Source organism: Cherax quadricarinatus, chromosome 44 (assembly GCF_038502225.1).
Source record: "Cherax quadricarinatus isolate ZL_2023a chromosome 44, ASM3850222v1, whole genome shotgun sequence".
NCBI classification, from domain to species: domain Eukaryota; kingdom Metazoa; phylum Arthropoda; class Malacostraca; order Decapoda; family Parastacidae; genus Cherax; species Cherax quadricarinatus.
In genome coordinates, this window is record NC_091335.1 from 4084254 (window position 1) to 4099253 (window position 15000).

General features: G+C 38.2%; 1 protein-coding gene across 6 annotated transcripts in view; it reads right to left on the reverse strand.

The window, feature by feature from the left end:
* The window catches only part of LOC128697516 (DNA polymerase lambda), a 40055-nt gene that overhangs the window by 16593 nt on the left and 8462 nt on the right, over positions 1–15000 (reverse strand). Inside the window, exons 1-4 of one of the 6 annotated variants that reach the window (XR_011393141.1) lie at positions 13012–13282; positions 9578–10424; positions 8361–8543; positions 3868–4047 (exon numbers count right to left, since the gene is read on the reverse strand). Coding sequence is in view for 5 of the 6 variants with exons in the window: in XM_053789267.2 (XP_053645242.2) it covers positions 3868–4047; positions 8361–8543; positions 9578–10405 (1191 nt within the window). In the remaining variant the exon portion in view is untranslated. The other 5 variants (XM_053789267.2, XM_070093989.1, XM_053789266.2 and 2 more) reach the window with 5 other exon arrangements.

Sequence of the window (15000 nt, forward strand, 5' to 3'; positions counted from 1 at the left end):
TTCGTATGTTTTTTATAGTTGTATTTGCGATTTCTTGGTCTCATTTGATAGAATGGAAGACATATTACAGAAATAGAGATGATTTTGATTGGTTTTAGCACTGGAAATGGCTTGAAACTGAGCTCAAAGTAGCGGAAATGTTAAATTTTTGCCGATATTCAAGAGTAAACAAACGACCTCACACGTCTAATACACATCAGCTGGTGGGTCTAATATACATTCACAAATATGGTGATGATATTTATACAAAGTTTTTACAAAGTAGAAGTGATGCAAGGAGGGAAGAGTATATGGAGAAAAAGAGAGAAGTTAAGAGAGTGGTGAAGCAATGTAAAAAGAGAGCAAATGAGAGAGTGGGTGAGATGTTATCAACAAATTTTGTTGAAAATAAGAAAAAGTTTTGGAGTGAGATTAACAAGTTAAGAAAGCCTAGAGAACAAATGGATTTGTCAGTTAAAAATAGGAGAGGAGAGTTATTAAATGGAGAGTTAGAGGTATTGGGAAGATGGAAGGAATATTTTGAGGAATTGTTAAATGTTGATGAAGATAGGGAAGCTGTGATTTCGTGTATAGGGCAAGGAGGAATAACATCTTCTAGGAGTGAGGAAGAGCCAGTTGTGAGTGTGGGGGAAGTTCGTGAGGCAGTAGGTAAAATGAAAGGGGGTAAGGCAGCCGGGATTGATGGGATAAAGATAGAAATGTTAAAAGCAGGTGGGGATATAGTTTTGGAGTGGTTGGTGCAATTATTTAATAAATGTATGGAAGAGGGTAAGGTACCTAGGGATTGGCAGAGAGCATGCATAGTTCCTTTGTATAAAGGCAAAGGGGATAAAAGAGAGTGCAAAAATTATAGGGGGATAAGTCTGTTGAGTGTACCTGGTAAAGTGTATGGTAGAGTTATAATTGAAAGAATTAAGAGTAAGACGGAGAATAGGATAGCAGATGAACAAGGAGGCTTTAGGAAAGGTAGGGGGTGTGTGGACCAGGTGTTTACAGTGAAACATATAAGTGAACAGTATTTAGATAAGGCTAAAGAGGTCTTTGTGGCATTTATGGATTTGGAAAAGGCGTATGACAGGGTGGATAGGGGGGCAATGTGGCAGATGTTGCAAGTGTATGGTGTAGGAGGTAGGTTACTGAAAGCAGTGAAGAGTTTTTACGAGGATAGTGAGGCTCAAGTTAGAGTATGTAGGAAAGAGGGAAATTTTTTCCCAGTAAAAGTAGGCCTTAGACAAGGATGTGTGATGTCACCGTGGTTGTTTAATATATTTATAGATGGGGTTGTAAGAGAAGTAAATGCGAGGGTCTTGGCAAGAGGCGTGGAGTTAAAAGATAAAGAATCACACACAAAGTGGGAGTTGTCACAGCTGCTCTTTGCTGATGACACTGTGCTCTTGGGAGATTCTGAAGAGAAGTTGCAGAGATTGGTGGATGAATTTGGTAGGGTGTGCAAAAGAAGAAAATTAAAGGTGAATACAGGAAAGAGTAAGGTTATGAGGATAACAAAAAGATTAGGTGATGAAAGATTGAATATCAGATTGGAGGGAGAGAGTATGGAGGAGGTGAACGTATTCAGATATTTGGGAGTGGACGTGTCAGCGGATGGGTCTATGAAAGATGAGGTGAATCATAGAATTGATGAGGGAAAAAGAGTGAGTGGTGCACTTAGGAGTCTGTGGAGACAAAGAACTTTGTCCTTGGAGGCAAAGAGGGGAATGTATGAGAGTATAGTTTTACCAACGCTCTTATATGGGTGTGAAGCGTGGGTGATGAATGTTGCAGCGAGGAGAAGGCTGGAGGCAGTGGAGATGTCATGTCTGAGGGCAATGTGTGGTGTGAATATAATGCAGAGAATTCGTAGTTTGGAAGTTAGGAGGAGGTGCGGGATTACCAAAACTGTTGTCCAGAGGGCTGAGGAAGGGTTGTTGAGGTGGTTCGGACATGTAGAGAGAATGGAGCGAAACAGAATGACTTCAAGAGTGTATCAGTCTGTAGTGGAAGGAAGGCGGGGTAGGGGTCGGCCTAGGAAGGGTTGGAGGGAGGGGGTAAAGGAGGTTTTGTGTGCGAGGGGCTTGGACTTCCAGCAGGCATGCGTGAGCGTGTTTGATAGGAGTGAATGGAGACAAATGGTTTTTAATACTTGACGTGCTGTTGGAGTGTGAGCAAAGTAACATTTATGAAGGGATTCAGGGAAACCGGCAGGCCGGACTTGAGTCCTGGAGATGGGAAGTACAGTGCCTGCACTCTGAAGGAGGGGTGTTAATGTTGCAGTTTAAAAACTGTAGTGTAAAGCACCCTTCTGGCAAGACAGTGATGGAGTGAATGATGGTGAAAGTTTTTCTTTTTCGGGCCACCCTGCCTTGGTGGGAATCGGCCGGTGTGATAATAAAAAAAAAAAAAAAATAAATTTATACAATTATTACAGTATTGCATAACAGTAAATCTTCTATTTTTTGGTGTGAATAAAAATTAATTATGTGAATAAAAAATCAAAATGGAATTTATTTGTAAAGCCTCAAAACATAACTAATGAACAGAGGAAACGTTAGTTTAGTGCCAGGAATGCCTACATTGTTTATTCTGGACCCTATTTTGAAATTGGAATATTTTGAACTTTGTGTTAAATTGGCCAAATTAACAATTTCCGATCACTTTATTTTGTAGTTGAAACAGTTGACTTGGCGATTTCTTGTGCTCAATCGATAGAATAGAAGTAATACTAGTGAAATAGCTAAGAATTTGGTTGATTGGAATAATATAATTGGCCTAAAATGGGAGTCAAATTCGGCAAAATCGCCGATTCGTAAATGTCGCTGACACATCAAAATTCGCGAGAGCATAATTTCGTCAATTTTCCACCAAATTTCGTACTTTTTGTTTTATTACCTTCACAAAAAGATTCTCTACGATTTCATAAGAAAAAATAACAAATTTTTTTTTTTTAAATTCTTGGACACTGGTGCGTGACTCCAGATTTGGGCCTTGGACCCTGAAAGGGTTAATGACCGAATTCTGTTCCTACAACTAGGTTCTTAAGCGAATTGGTTGATAAGCGAGGAGCATCATCATCGAAGTTATCAGCAGGGTTATTAGGAGCTGTGGAGGGCCGGGTAAGGGAGACTACAATGAGGAAATGGAAGGACCTGTACGGCTAGGGGTCCGGGATGTAGCTTTCGAGAAGAATCCCATTTGTGTGGGCTGCTTAGTAATTTTTTGTTTTTCATAAATTTCACGATACCATTGTGAAAGTTCATTCATTTGTCGTTCCACTTTCGTGAACAGTTGAACATTCGGGTCCATACCCTCTAGTTCTAATACAGCTGCATTCACTTTCCGGAACACATCAGCTAACCCCTTTACAGTGAACTTGTTTTGTGTTTCTTCTATTCTTTCCTCTTCTTCCTCTTCCAAGTGCTGCTGTGTTTCCATCTCTATTAAATTTTCGTTAGTTAGCTCTCCCTCAACATATTCCACTAATTCTTCAATATCTTTCACTTCAAAATCTAAATTAAGCACATTAGCAAGTTTCCACGACCAAAGTTCTCATACAGCTTACAATACCGACTGGTCAGAGAGCTGGTCCTAAGTCTATGCGGTCGTTAAACAGGTAGGTTGTTAAGTGAGGAGTGTCTGTACTGAAAGTCTAAAAAGCAAAAAAAATTTTTAAGCAATCTGACATGGAAAAATAAATACAGGTACATACTGTCATACATAATAGTAAAATCTTTAATACTGTACTATACAACTATACTGTATACACATCATTATGGTTCTTCCTTTTATTTCAAGTGTTTTAGCTGCCTCTAAACTAATGCAGTGAACTTTCAATGCATGACTGATAAGTACTGGTATAAAGCATGTCCTTACCTGAGTATACCAATTGTGTGCTGTAGTTGGCCCAGCTCCCCACACACCCATAAAAAGCTTGAGGGTCTCTACTTCCTCTCCTTCACACACCTCGGCTACCTTCCTGAGTTTCCCACTTTCAATAATCTCGGAGACCTTATCAGCCAAACTTTCTCCAACACCGTGGATACTGAGTGCTTCCTGTAACAAGTATTATAATTTAAATAAAAACTTGTGGTGGTACCAAGAGTAGTGGAGAGGGAAAATATATCCCTTGTCAATAAGAGGTTCTATTATTCTGATAACACTGACAAGTCCTAACAAGTCCTCCGTACAACTTTGAATTTTTTTCCTGTTTACTCATTAATGTCACACATTAACCCTTTCAGGGTCCGTCCCGTAGATCTACGGCTTTACGGTGAGTGTCCAAACCGTAGATCTACGCCATGAGCTCAGCTCATTCTGATAAACTGTGAGTGGTACATTTGGGCCTAGATATGAGAGAATACATCTATGTGGTATGTGTGCACCACATAAAACAGATCCTGCAGCACACTGTGTATAATGAGAGAAAAAAACTGAAATCATGATTTTTCGATTAAAACAGCAACTTTGCAGTGTTTTTTCGTATGTTTTTTATAGTTGTATTTGCGATTTCTTGGTCTCATTTGATAGAATGGAAGACATATTACAGAAATAGAGATGATTTTGATTGGTTTTAGCACTGGAAATGGCTTGAAACTGAGCTCAAAGTAGCGGAAATGTTAAATTTTTGCCGATATTCAAGAGTAAACAAACGACCTCACACATCAGAGACTATTGAGGAAAATTAAAGCACATGGAATAGGAGGAGAAATTTTTTCCTGGATAGAGGCATGGTTGACAAATAGGCAGCAGAGAGTTTGCATAAATGGGGAGAAATCAGAGTGGGGAAGCGTCACGAGCGGTGTTCCACAGGGGTCAGTGTTGGGCCCCCTGCTGTTCACAATCTACATAAACGACATAGATGAGGGCATAAAGAGCGACATCGGCAAGTTTGCCGATGACACCAAAATAGGCCGTCGAATTCATTCTGACGAGGACATTCGAGCACTCCAGGAAGATTTGAATAGACTGATGCAGTGGTCGGAGAAGTGGCAGATGCAGTTTAATATAGACAAATGCAAAGTTCTAAATGTTGGACAGGACAATAACCATGCCACATATAAACTAAATAATGTAGATCTTAATATTACGGATTGCGAAAAAGATTTAGGAGTTCTGGTTAGCAGTAATCTGAAACCAAGACAACAGTGCATAAGTGTTCGCAATAAAGCTAATAGAATCCTTGGCTTCATATCAAGAAGCATAAATAATAGGAGTCCTCAGGTTGTTCTTCAACTCTATACATCCTTGGTTAGGCCTCATTTAGATTATGCTGCACAGTTTTGGTCACCGTATTACAGAATGGATATAAATTCTCTGGAAAATGTACAAAGGAGGATGACAAAGATGATCCCATGTATCAGAAACCTTCCCTATGAGGATAGACTAAGGGCCCTGAAACTGCACTCTCTAGAAAGACGTAGAATTAGGGGGGATATGATTGAGGTGTATAAGTGGAAGACAGGAATAAATAAAGGGGATGTAAATAGTGTGCTGAAAATATCTAGCCTAGACAGGACTCGCAGCAATGGTTTTAAGTTGGAAAAATTCAGATTCAGGAAGGATATAGGAAAGTACTGGTTTGGTAATAGAGTTGTGGATGAGTGGAACAAACTCCCAAGTACCGTTATAGAGGCCAGAACGTTGTGTAGCTTTAAAAATAGGTTGGATAAATACATGAGTAGATGTGGGTGGGTGTGAGTTAGACCTGATAGCTTGTGCTAACAGGTCGGTTGCCGTGTTCCTCCCTTAAGTCAATGTGACCTGACCTGACTAGGTTGGGTGCATTGGCTTAAGCCGGTAGGAGACTTGGACCTGCCTCGCATGGGCCAGTAGGCCTTCTGCAGTGTTCCTTCGTTCTTATGTTCTTATGTTCTTATCTAATACACGTCAGCTGGTGGGTCTAATATACATTCACAAATATGGTAATGATATTTATACAATTATTACAGTATTGCATAACAGTAAATCTTCTATTTTTTGGTGTGAATAAAAATTCATTATGTGAATAAAAAATCAAAATGGAATTTATTTGTAAAGCCTCAAAACATAACTAATGAACAGAGGAAATGTTAGTTTAGTGCCAGGAATGCCTACATTGTTTATTCTGGACCCTATTTTGAAATTGGAATATTTTGAACTTTGTGTTAAATTGGCCAAATTAACAATTTCCGATCACTTTATTTTGTAGTTGAAACAGTTGACTTGGCGATTTCTTGTGCTCAATCGATAGAATAGAAGTAATACTAGTGAAATAGCTAAGAATTTGGTTGATTGGAATAATGTAATTGGCCTAAAATAGGAGTCAAAGTCGGCAAAATCGCCGATTCGTAAATATCGCTGACACATCAAAATTCGCGAGAGCATAATTTCGTCAATTTTCCACCAAATTTTGTACTTTTTGTTTTATTACCTTCACAAAAAGATTCTCTACGATTTCATAAGAAAAAATAACAAATTTTTTTTTTGAAAATTCTTGGACACTGGTGCGTGACTCCAGATTTGGGCCTTGGACCCTGAAAGGGTTAAGAGATGTTTCAGAATCCCACAGAACAAGTAACTTAGATTCCACACCAATATCTATTATTAGCTATATGCAGTGGACCCCCGGTTTACGATATTATTTCATTCCAGAAGTATGTTCAGGTGCCAGTACTGAACGAATTTGTTCCCATAAGGAATATTGTGAATTAGATTGGTCCATTTCAGACCCCCAAACATACACGTACAAACGCACTTACATAATTGGTCGCATTGGGAGCTGATCGTAAAGCGGGGGTCCACTGTACTTCATACTGCTTGAACAAGACTGAGGCTGTTCAATAATCAAATTCTTCGATGGATAAAAAACAGGGTATTTAGAGGGTACAGTACTTTTTATCCAGTGTAGTTTTTTCTTCACATACATAACACCCATTATAGTATACTGTATTATATACCAAATTATTTATCTGTGGTGCACTCTTATCAGAGAAGTGTAACAAACAAAATAACAAAAGAAAGACTGGACTCTCCAAGAAGCTGTCTCAACTCTAGCACTGTGTATTTTTTTGCAGTTATGTGGCATCAGTAGGAGTATGGCAGAGAAAATACACATTAACAGTATGGTACGTACTGTACTAGCTTCCTGCTGTCTAGACACAAGACTTCACAGATAGAGTGATTCCCACTGTGCAGGCTCAATAGGCTTTTTGTTATGACACATATATATGTCATCTTTGGTTGATAAGCAAAAAAGAGGAAGCAAGATAAACCTATTCATAGCTTCATAAGGATACAAAACACTTGACAGGGAAGACATCCTAATCCTCATCAACTGGCAGAATAAGAAGACATAACTATAAACTAAGATACAAAAGAATTGACAAGGAAGACTTCCTAACCATCCTGTCTATCAACAAGAACGCAGAATTTTCCTCCGACATCATCACCACTCTAACGCCCTTACTTTATTTTCCCTCCTTGATGATGGCCCCACCTTTGACACAGACTCCCTCTACGACATTTTGACAGCAACTGATTTATTACACAAACTTTGATAATCCTTCCTTTAGCACTCCTCACAGCCCTTCCTAACTTTATCTTTGTTATCCTCTCCACCCTTACTTATCCTCAGATCCTGCATCAATTCCTGCCCTAAAGCACTGTATGACCCAAGTAGGTTTAGCACTTCTTTTTGATGATAATAATAATAACAACTGACAGAACAAAAGGCCATTACTAGAAACTAAGAAAGAAGAACTGCAAAAAATATATTACAGCACTGTAATAATAATAATAATAATAATAATAATAATAATAATAATAATAATAATAATAATAAACAAACTACAATGCAGGTGTCATTTTCTTTCTGTTGGTGGTTTTAAGTGCAAAATGTCTTGAGGCTACACTCAGATGCAGAGCTCTGCCACTGGAGTTTTAGTGAAGTTGATGAAAATTTATGTACCACATGCCAAGTTGTAGTGAGAGTATTAAGCTACCTAACCTGAACAAACTAGAAGTCCATACAATTTTTCAGCTTTTCAAGTTGTTTACCAGAACAGTTTCAAAAGGAAGAGATTCCGAATTTATGGTACTTTAATACTGTAGTGGTGAAGTAGCTAATACAAAAAAACTGCAATTCTATAAATTACCTTAGGTTCAACAAGATCCAACAATAGCCTAGTCAAAATCTTTGGTTAAAATAAAATGATCATCATAACCAGGACAAATTCAGGTGCATAATATGTTTGCTGTATAAGTACTGAAGTCATATTGGAAAAGAAAGAAATATTCAAATTTCAAAGATACTTTCAATTTAATATTTTAGGGTTTGAAATTCTGATTATTCTTCATCCATGATTACTGCATATTTTCAAAATTATTACCTCTCTGGATTTGATCTCCCTAGGATGATTACGAATTGCAGATATTGCCTTCTGGTAACCCATTGCTCTCCATGTATCCTTCTTGTTCTTATATACTGCTGCCAGTTTCTCAAGCTCAGTAGTTATGTGGGTATTGAGATTGTTTACTTTACTACTTGAAGGTTGGGAACAGGCAAATTTATCCTGAAAAAAATTATATAAATAATAAAAACATACCAATATTTACATTTACTGTACTTTTTAATCCATTAAAATATTCTAGTTATCTTACTGATAATTAGTACACTTCAAATTATAACTTTAATTAATTCCTGTCATAGCATATACGGTGGTACCCCGAGTTCTGAACTGTTCCCAACTCGACCAATTATGTAAGTGTATTATTGTAAGTGCTTTTGTAAGTGTATTTTTGGGGGTCTGAAACAGACTAACATAATTTACATTATTCATTATGGGGACAAATTCGTTCGGTAATGGCACCTGAAAAGCCTTTTGGAACGAAGAAAGTTTGAAATTCTGGGTACCACTGTATATTATACATGGATGCCTGCTGTTACCTGGATAAAACTGATGCACTGTAAGTTGCAGTATGACTAACAAAGAACTTTAAAGGAAAATCAAGTAAATCTTCAACCAGAATGAACAGTAAAACCCACCAGATAAGATTTTCTTCAGATTTTTAACCCCAGAGGGTTAGCCACAAAGGATAACCCAAGAAAGTCAGTGTGTCATCGAGGACTGTCCGTCTTATTTCCATTGGGGTCCTCAATTTTGTCCCCCAGGATGCGACCCACGTCAGTCGACTAAAACTCTGGTACATATTTGCTGCTAGGTGAACAGGACAACAGGTTTAAGGAAACGCATCGAAATGTTTCCACCCCACCGGGCCCTCCATGTGTGAAGTGAGAGCTTTAGCCACCAAGCCACTGGGCCACCAAGCACTATCATTTCTTCTCTTTACTTTAAATCACTCATGCTCACTTATACACATGACTGTGTGACTTCTTCTCCATGTTGATGGTAATGTGGAATTATTTTCTATTGTCTGAAATTTTTGATAATCTTGTATGTGGTTATCATGTCTCCTCTTTTCCCAACAAACAAGCTATCATTAAGGGAGAATAAAAAAATTTACAGTTTGAAAAATGAATGCAGGAACTGAACCACATGGCAATGCTAAGATTTAGTCTAAGAATACACAAGCATGTACTACTTACCTTAAATCTACTAGGTAATAGTTTAACTGGAAATTGTGAAGCTTGTTGATATCTCTGATAATTTTCACTATTGTCATTCTGTTTGTCTATGTTACTTGCTGTGTGAACTGGTTCTCGAGTCTTCACTTCTTCTGAGGTATTGTCTTTCTTGTACACTTCATTATTATACAAGTTGCTGTTTTTAAAGTCACAGGGGACTGAAGTTAGATTTATTTTTGCTTCCTTTACATCGTCAGGATTCACATTTGCTCTCTGATGAGTGAATTTTTTGGTCAATGTGTTAACTACATGATCACCGACACTGTCTTTCTCGCTTTTTCCTAAGTAATTTAATAACTTATTCTTATTTTTTAGTTCTGGCTGTTCAGGTACAGGATTTTTTATTCCATCTTCACTGGCCACTGCACTAGTCTTATTTTTATGAGTGTCAGTGGAGACCAAAACTGGTATTATTTCATATTCTTTCGTCTGAATCTTTGCTTTTGTTTTGACACACTCCACAAGCCATGTGCATTTAATAAAAGCAGTGTTATGGTAATTGGATGGGTCAATTAATAATTTCAACTTTTCATTATCAATTGATTCTTCAAAAATTACATGTGACACTACTTCAGAGGGCAATGGCAGTGTTTCTACAATTTCACCTCCATATTTCCTAATATGATTTTGAAATATAGTTAATCTCCTAATACCAAAGTTTGCTGGATGAATATAGCATCTTACTCCTGAGAAAAAAGTGAGAGATGCTTCATGACCAGTATTGGCTACATTACAGACAGTTTTAGCTTTCTTTACTGATTTTACAGAATGACCGATTTTTCTTCTCATACTGATCGTATGTCCCACTCTGAAACAACAGTATATATTTTAATCAATCTCTGCTGTTAATGGATTATTATTATTATTATTATTATTATTATTATTAGCATTATTTTATTATTAAAAACAAGTGCTAAGCTTGTATGGGCCACAGAGCTACTGTTAATGAAATACTTAAATCTATGAAGTAAAATATTCTGGGGAAAAGGGATCAAAATACCCCAAGAGAAATTAGCCATACTGACTGGCTTTTTTGGGTTATCCTGTGTTACTAATATTAAGGATTAATAATCCAAATATAATCTTATATAATGAGATGTGTGCTGCAATATTATTACTGAATGTTTGTATTACATTCATGAAAATTCATTGCCAATGTATCTTCTTTTGTATTTATCAATGAAAATAACAATTTTACGAGTTGAATAGATGCAATAAATACTTCAGTAGATTTTGGCAAGAGATTTAAACTGACATTAGTGGGCTCATTGAATGTAGTCTGCAAATTCATTCATAACAGTAGGCCTAGTTAACTGTAGGCTATCATTCTACTGCTAAACTATGTACAGACCATGACCTAGTTCTGATCTATGTAAATTATGAAACATATAAAGGTCTCAAATACAAATTATCCATTATTCTTTATTGCTCCTTTTTTCTATATGTCTTATTTATCTAGTTAATTAAGGGGTGTTAGTTCCTTATCTCCAACTGAATGTTCCTTCAGAAAATTACCAGTGCTAACTATAGACACAGTTCAGACTTCAAAAAAATAACTCTTTTATCCAGAAGCTTAAGCAGGTATATACCCAAGATGGGAGGCAGGCAATCCAAGAAAGTGAAGCGTACCTAGAGTATACCTGGAGGGTGTTCTGGGGGTCAATGCTCCTACTACCAGATCCATGACTAGGCCTCATGGTGAATCAGGACCTGATCAACCAGGCTGATACTGCTGGCTGCACGTAATGCAACATATGAATCACAACCAGGCTAGTCAGGTACTGACTTTAGATGTCAGACCAGCTAGTAGTCCCTTAGAGCTTCAATTAGAAAGATTATGTGGAGAGGATGGTGGGTACTGAAGGGACCTATGGTCTCAAATAATGTAGTCAGCTTTGGGTCTGGATCAGAGTTTTGTTAGTAAGTTTAATATCTTTATGTACCCCATACCCATCTTGTGGGTGGTTGTCAAAAGATTAGAGGTACATAATGGGTCCAGAGACTGGGCCCCAAAGTTTTGATAGCTGAACAAGTTACAAAGGTAAGGAACTCCAGGTAGATGTGACCTGGATCAGAGAGGTACAAGTTTCCCATATAAGTTGGTCCTTTCAAGCCTGGATCAGGCACCAAGAGAGGAGGTTCCTTTGAACTGTCTTAGTAAACCCAGAAATACTCATTAACCCGTAAACGGTCCAGGCAGATCTACATTCACATGTGTAGTGCAACAAAAGTAGATCAAAGTTTTTTTTACACATTTTCAAATGTAGAAAAACTAAAAGAAGATCTACTTTTTTTACATACTCTCAAATGTTGAAAAAACGTATATATACGTATGGACCGTTTACAGGTTAACTGGGGGTACACTAAATCTGTAGGAGGCCGTACAATGCAAAGGAAATGGCAGGCAATCAGATTCAATCCAAAAGATTGGGAAGGTGATTTGACTTCAGATATTTAGGCACACTGTGGCTGCTTTAGCTTATTTTTAAAATGAGTAAGATTATTGAAATCTTTCAACTTGGCTCTTAAATTATTCCGTACATTTGGTCCTTTAAATGTGCAAAGAATTTCTGTAGATGTTAAATTGAATGCGAGGAATTTCAGATAGTTGCTGACTACCTTTTTTTTTACTGGGTTATCCTAAGTAATTTACATGTTAAATTATGTATGATAATTGTATTTATGTGTACCTGTACCTAGATAAATTTAAATTGTTTTTAAGGTGTGGTGCCTATGTGTTCTGTTGTAATTCTATAAGAATTGCCCGAGTTCATTGTCAGTTACATTGTAATGTTTTGAACATGTGGACTGAACAGTATTCTTTTCTTAAGTATGAACTACATTTATATTTATTAGGCTCCAGAATTTGAATACAGTGTGCTGCCTGGAACGACTTGTGATTGATCCGAGAACTGCCTTTTGTCGATTCATAATTAGTTTGAGGTGGGTAGCTGAAGTGGATCCGTAGTCCGGAACTATGGAGCTGAACACTTCCCCAGGTTCAAGGACTGACCATCTCAAAAACTATTTCTCCAAGGTTGATGACTGACTCTCCTCAACGCTGGTGAGAGGCTCTTGATCTAGGGAACTGGATCTGTGCTCCAGTTCCCTGAATTGAGCCTGAATACCCTCCATTCCCCCCCCCCACGTGCGCTGTATAATCCTACGGGTTTAGGGCTCCCCCATGATTATAATGATGACTGATTACATCATGTTTACCTCGTCGCTACTCTTGCTGTCTAAAGTTTACTCTCTTCTGTATCTGACTACACGAGTCTGTCGCCTAGACGAGACGTTTCAATAATAAATTTACCTAACTGTTGCAAATTTGTCTTACTAATTAACTTATTGGTATTTTATATCATTTTCACCATTAAACAAACATTTGACGTTACCTTTTGTTGGGTTTATAAGAGCCAGTGACAGCTTATGTAGTATCGAACCCGACTTCCCGATGTATGAGTAACATCTGTTGCTGAAAACTGGGCCATGAAAGAATAGGGATCAAGAATTCCTTTGTAAACATTATTATTAGTAGTATTATAATCAAGGGGAAGCGCTAAACCCGTAGGATTGTGCAGTCCTTTGTAAACAAAAACAGGAACTAGAAGTTCCCAATTAGATGAGCTGGACGTCCTTGCCAAGACCCAGCAGAGCGTGTTTCCCACACTCACCATCTGAGTACAATAACCGACTTCTCACCAGAACCATTAAAGCATTATCCGAAGAGCGGAAAAATGGAGTTGGCTAAAAAAAAGCAGATGACCAGGTGCCCCTCCTGTAATATGCCCGGCGGGTAAAGCAGATGAGAAGTGTCCCAGAGAGAGTGAGGGGGGGGGGGTAATTTGTCACTGATACTCAGACAAGAGCGAGACGTCCACACCCGATGAAAGCTGGAGCAAAGTCCTTGATGCTACCAGTAGTTGTTGGGGGTAATAAGGGCCACTGGCAGTTACAAGGACCCCCCCAATGGAAATAAGTCAGATTTTTTGAGTTATCCTACATAATTTACACTATGCATGATAATTTTAGGTATGTGTATGTATGCCTCAATAAACTTATTTACTGACGATATATTGAGCACTGCTTCCCCATACATGGGGAAGTTTACTGAGGTAAAATTTTACTCAATTTTGGATTACAATAATAATAATAATAATAATAATAATAATAATAATAATAATAAGAATAATAATATTATTATTATTATTATTATTATTATTATTATTATTAATAATAATAATAATAATAAAATAATAAATTTTATTTGTACAAGTATGGAGAGGGAGCATGGACACGGGGGTCGTCCCACAGTTACTAAAGGGATAGGATAGGATTTCGTTCGGATTTTTAACCCCGGAGGGTTAGCCACCCAGGATAACCCAAGAAAGTCAGTGCGTCATCGAGGACTGTCTAACTTATTTCCATTGGGGTCCTTAATCTTGTCCCCCAGGATGCGACCCACACCAGTCGACTAACACCCAGGTACCTATTTGCTGCTAGGTGAACAGGAAACGTGTCGAAATGTTTCCACCCGCCGGGAATCGAACCCGGGCCCTCCGTGTGTGAAGCGGGAGCTTTAGCCACCAGGCCACCGGGCCACCACTCCACAAAGGGGGCAGTAAAGCAACAGCAAAGAACTACAGACCAATAGCACTAACATCCCATATCATAAAAATCTTTGAAAGGGTCCTAAGAAGCAAGATCACCACCCATCTAGAAACCCATCAGTTACACAACCCAGGGCAACATGGGTTTAGAACAGGTCGCTCCTGTCTGTCTCAACTATTGGATCACTACGACAAGGTCCTAGATGCACTAGAAGACAAAAAGAATGCAGATGTAATATATACAGACTTTGCAAAAGCCTTCGACAAGTGTGACCATGGCGTAATAGTGCACAAAATGCGTGCTAAAGGAATAACATGAAAAGTCGGTCGATGGATCTATAATTTCCTCACTAACAGAACACAGAGAGTAGTCGTCAACAGAGTAAAGTCCGAGGCAGCTACGGTGAAAAGCTCTGTTCCACAAGGCACAGTACTCGCTCCCATCTTGTTCCTCACCCTCATATCTGACATAGACAAGGATGTCAGCCACAGCACCGTGTCTTCCTTTGCAGATGACACCTGAATCTGCATGACAGTGTGTTCCATTGCAGACACTGCAAGGCTCCAGGCGGACATCAACCAAATCTTTCAGTGGGCTGCAGAAAACAATATGAAGTTCAACGATGAGAAATTTCAATTACTCAGATATGGTAAACACGAGGAAATTAAATCTTCATCAGAGTACAAAACAAATTCTGACCACAAAATAGAGCGAAACACCAACGTCAAAGACCTGGGAGTGATCATGTCGGAGGATCTCACCTTCAAGGACCA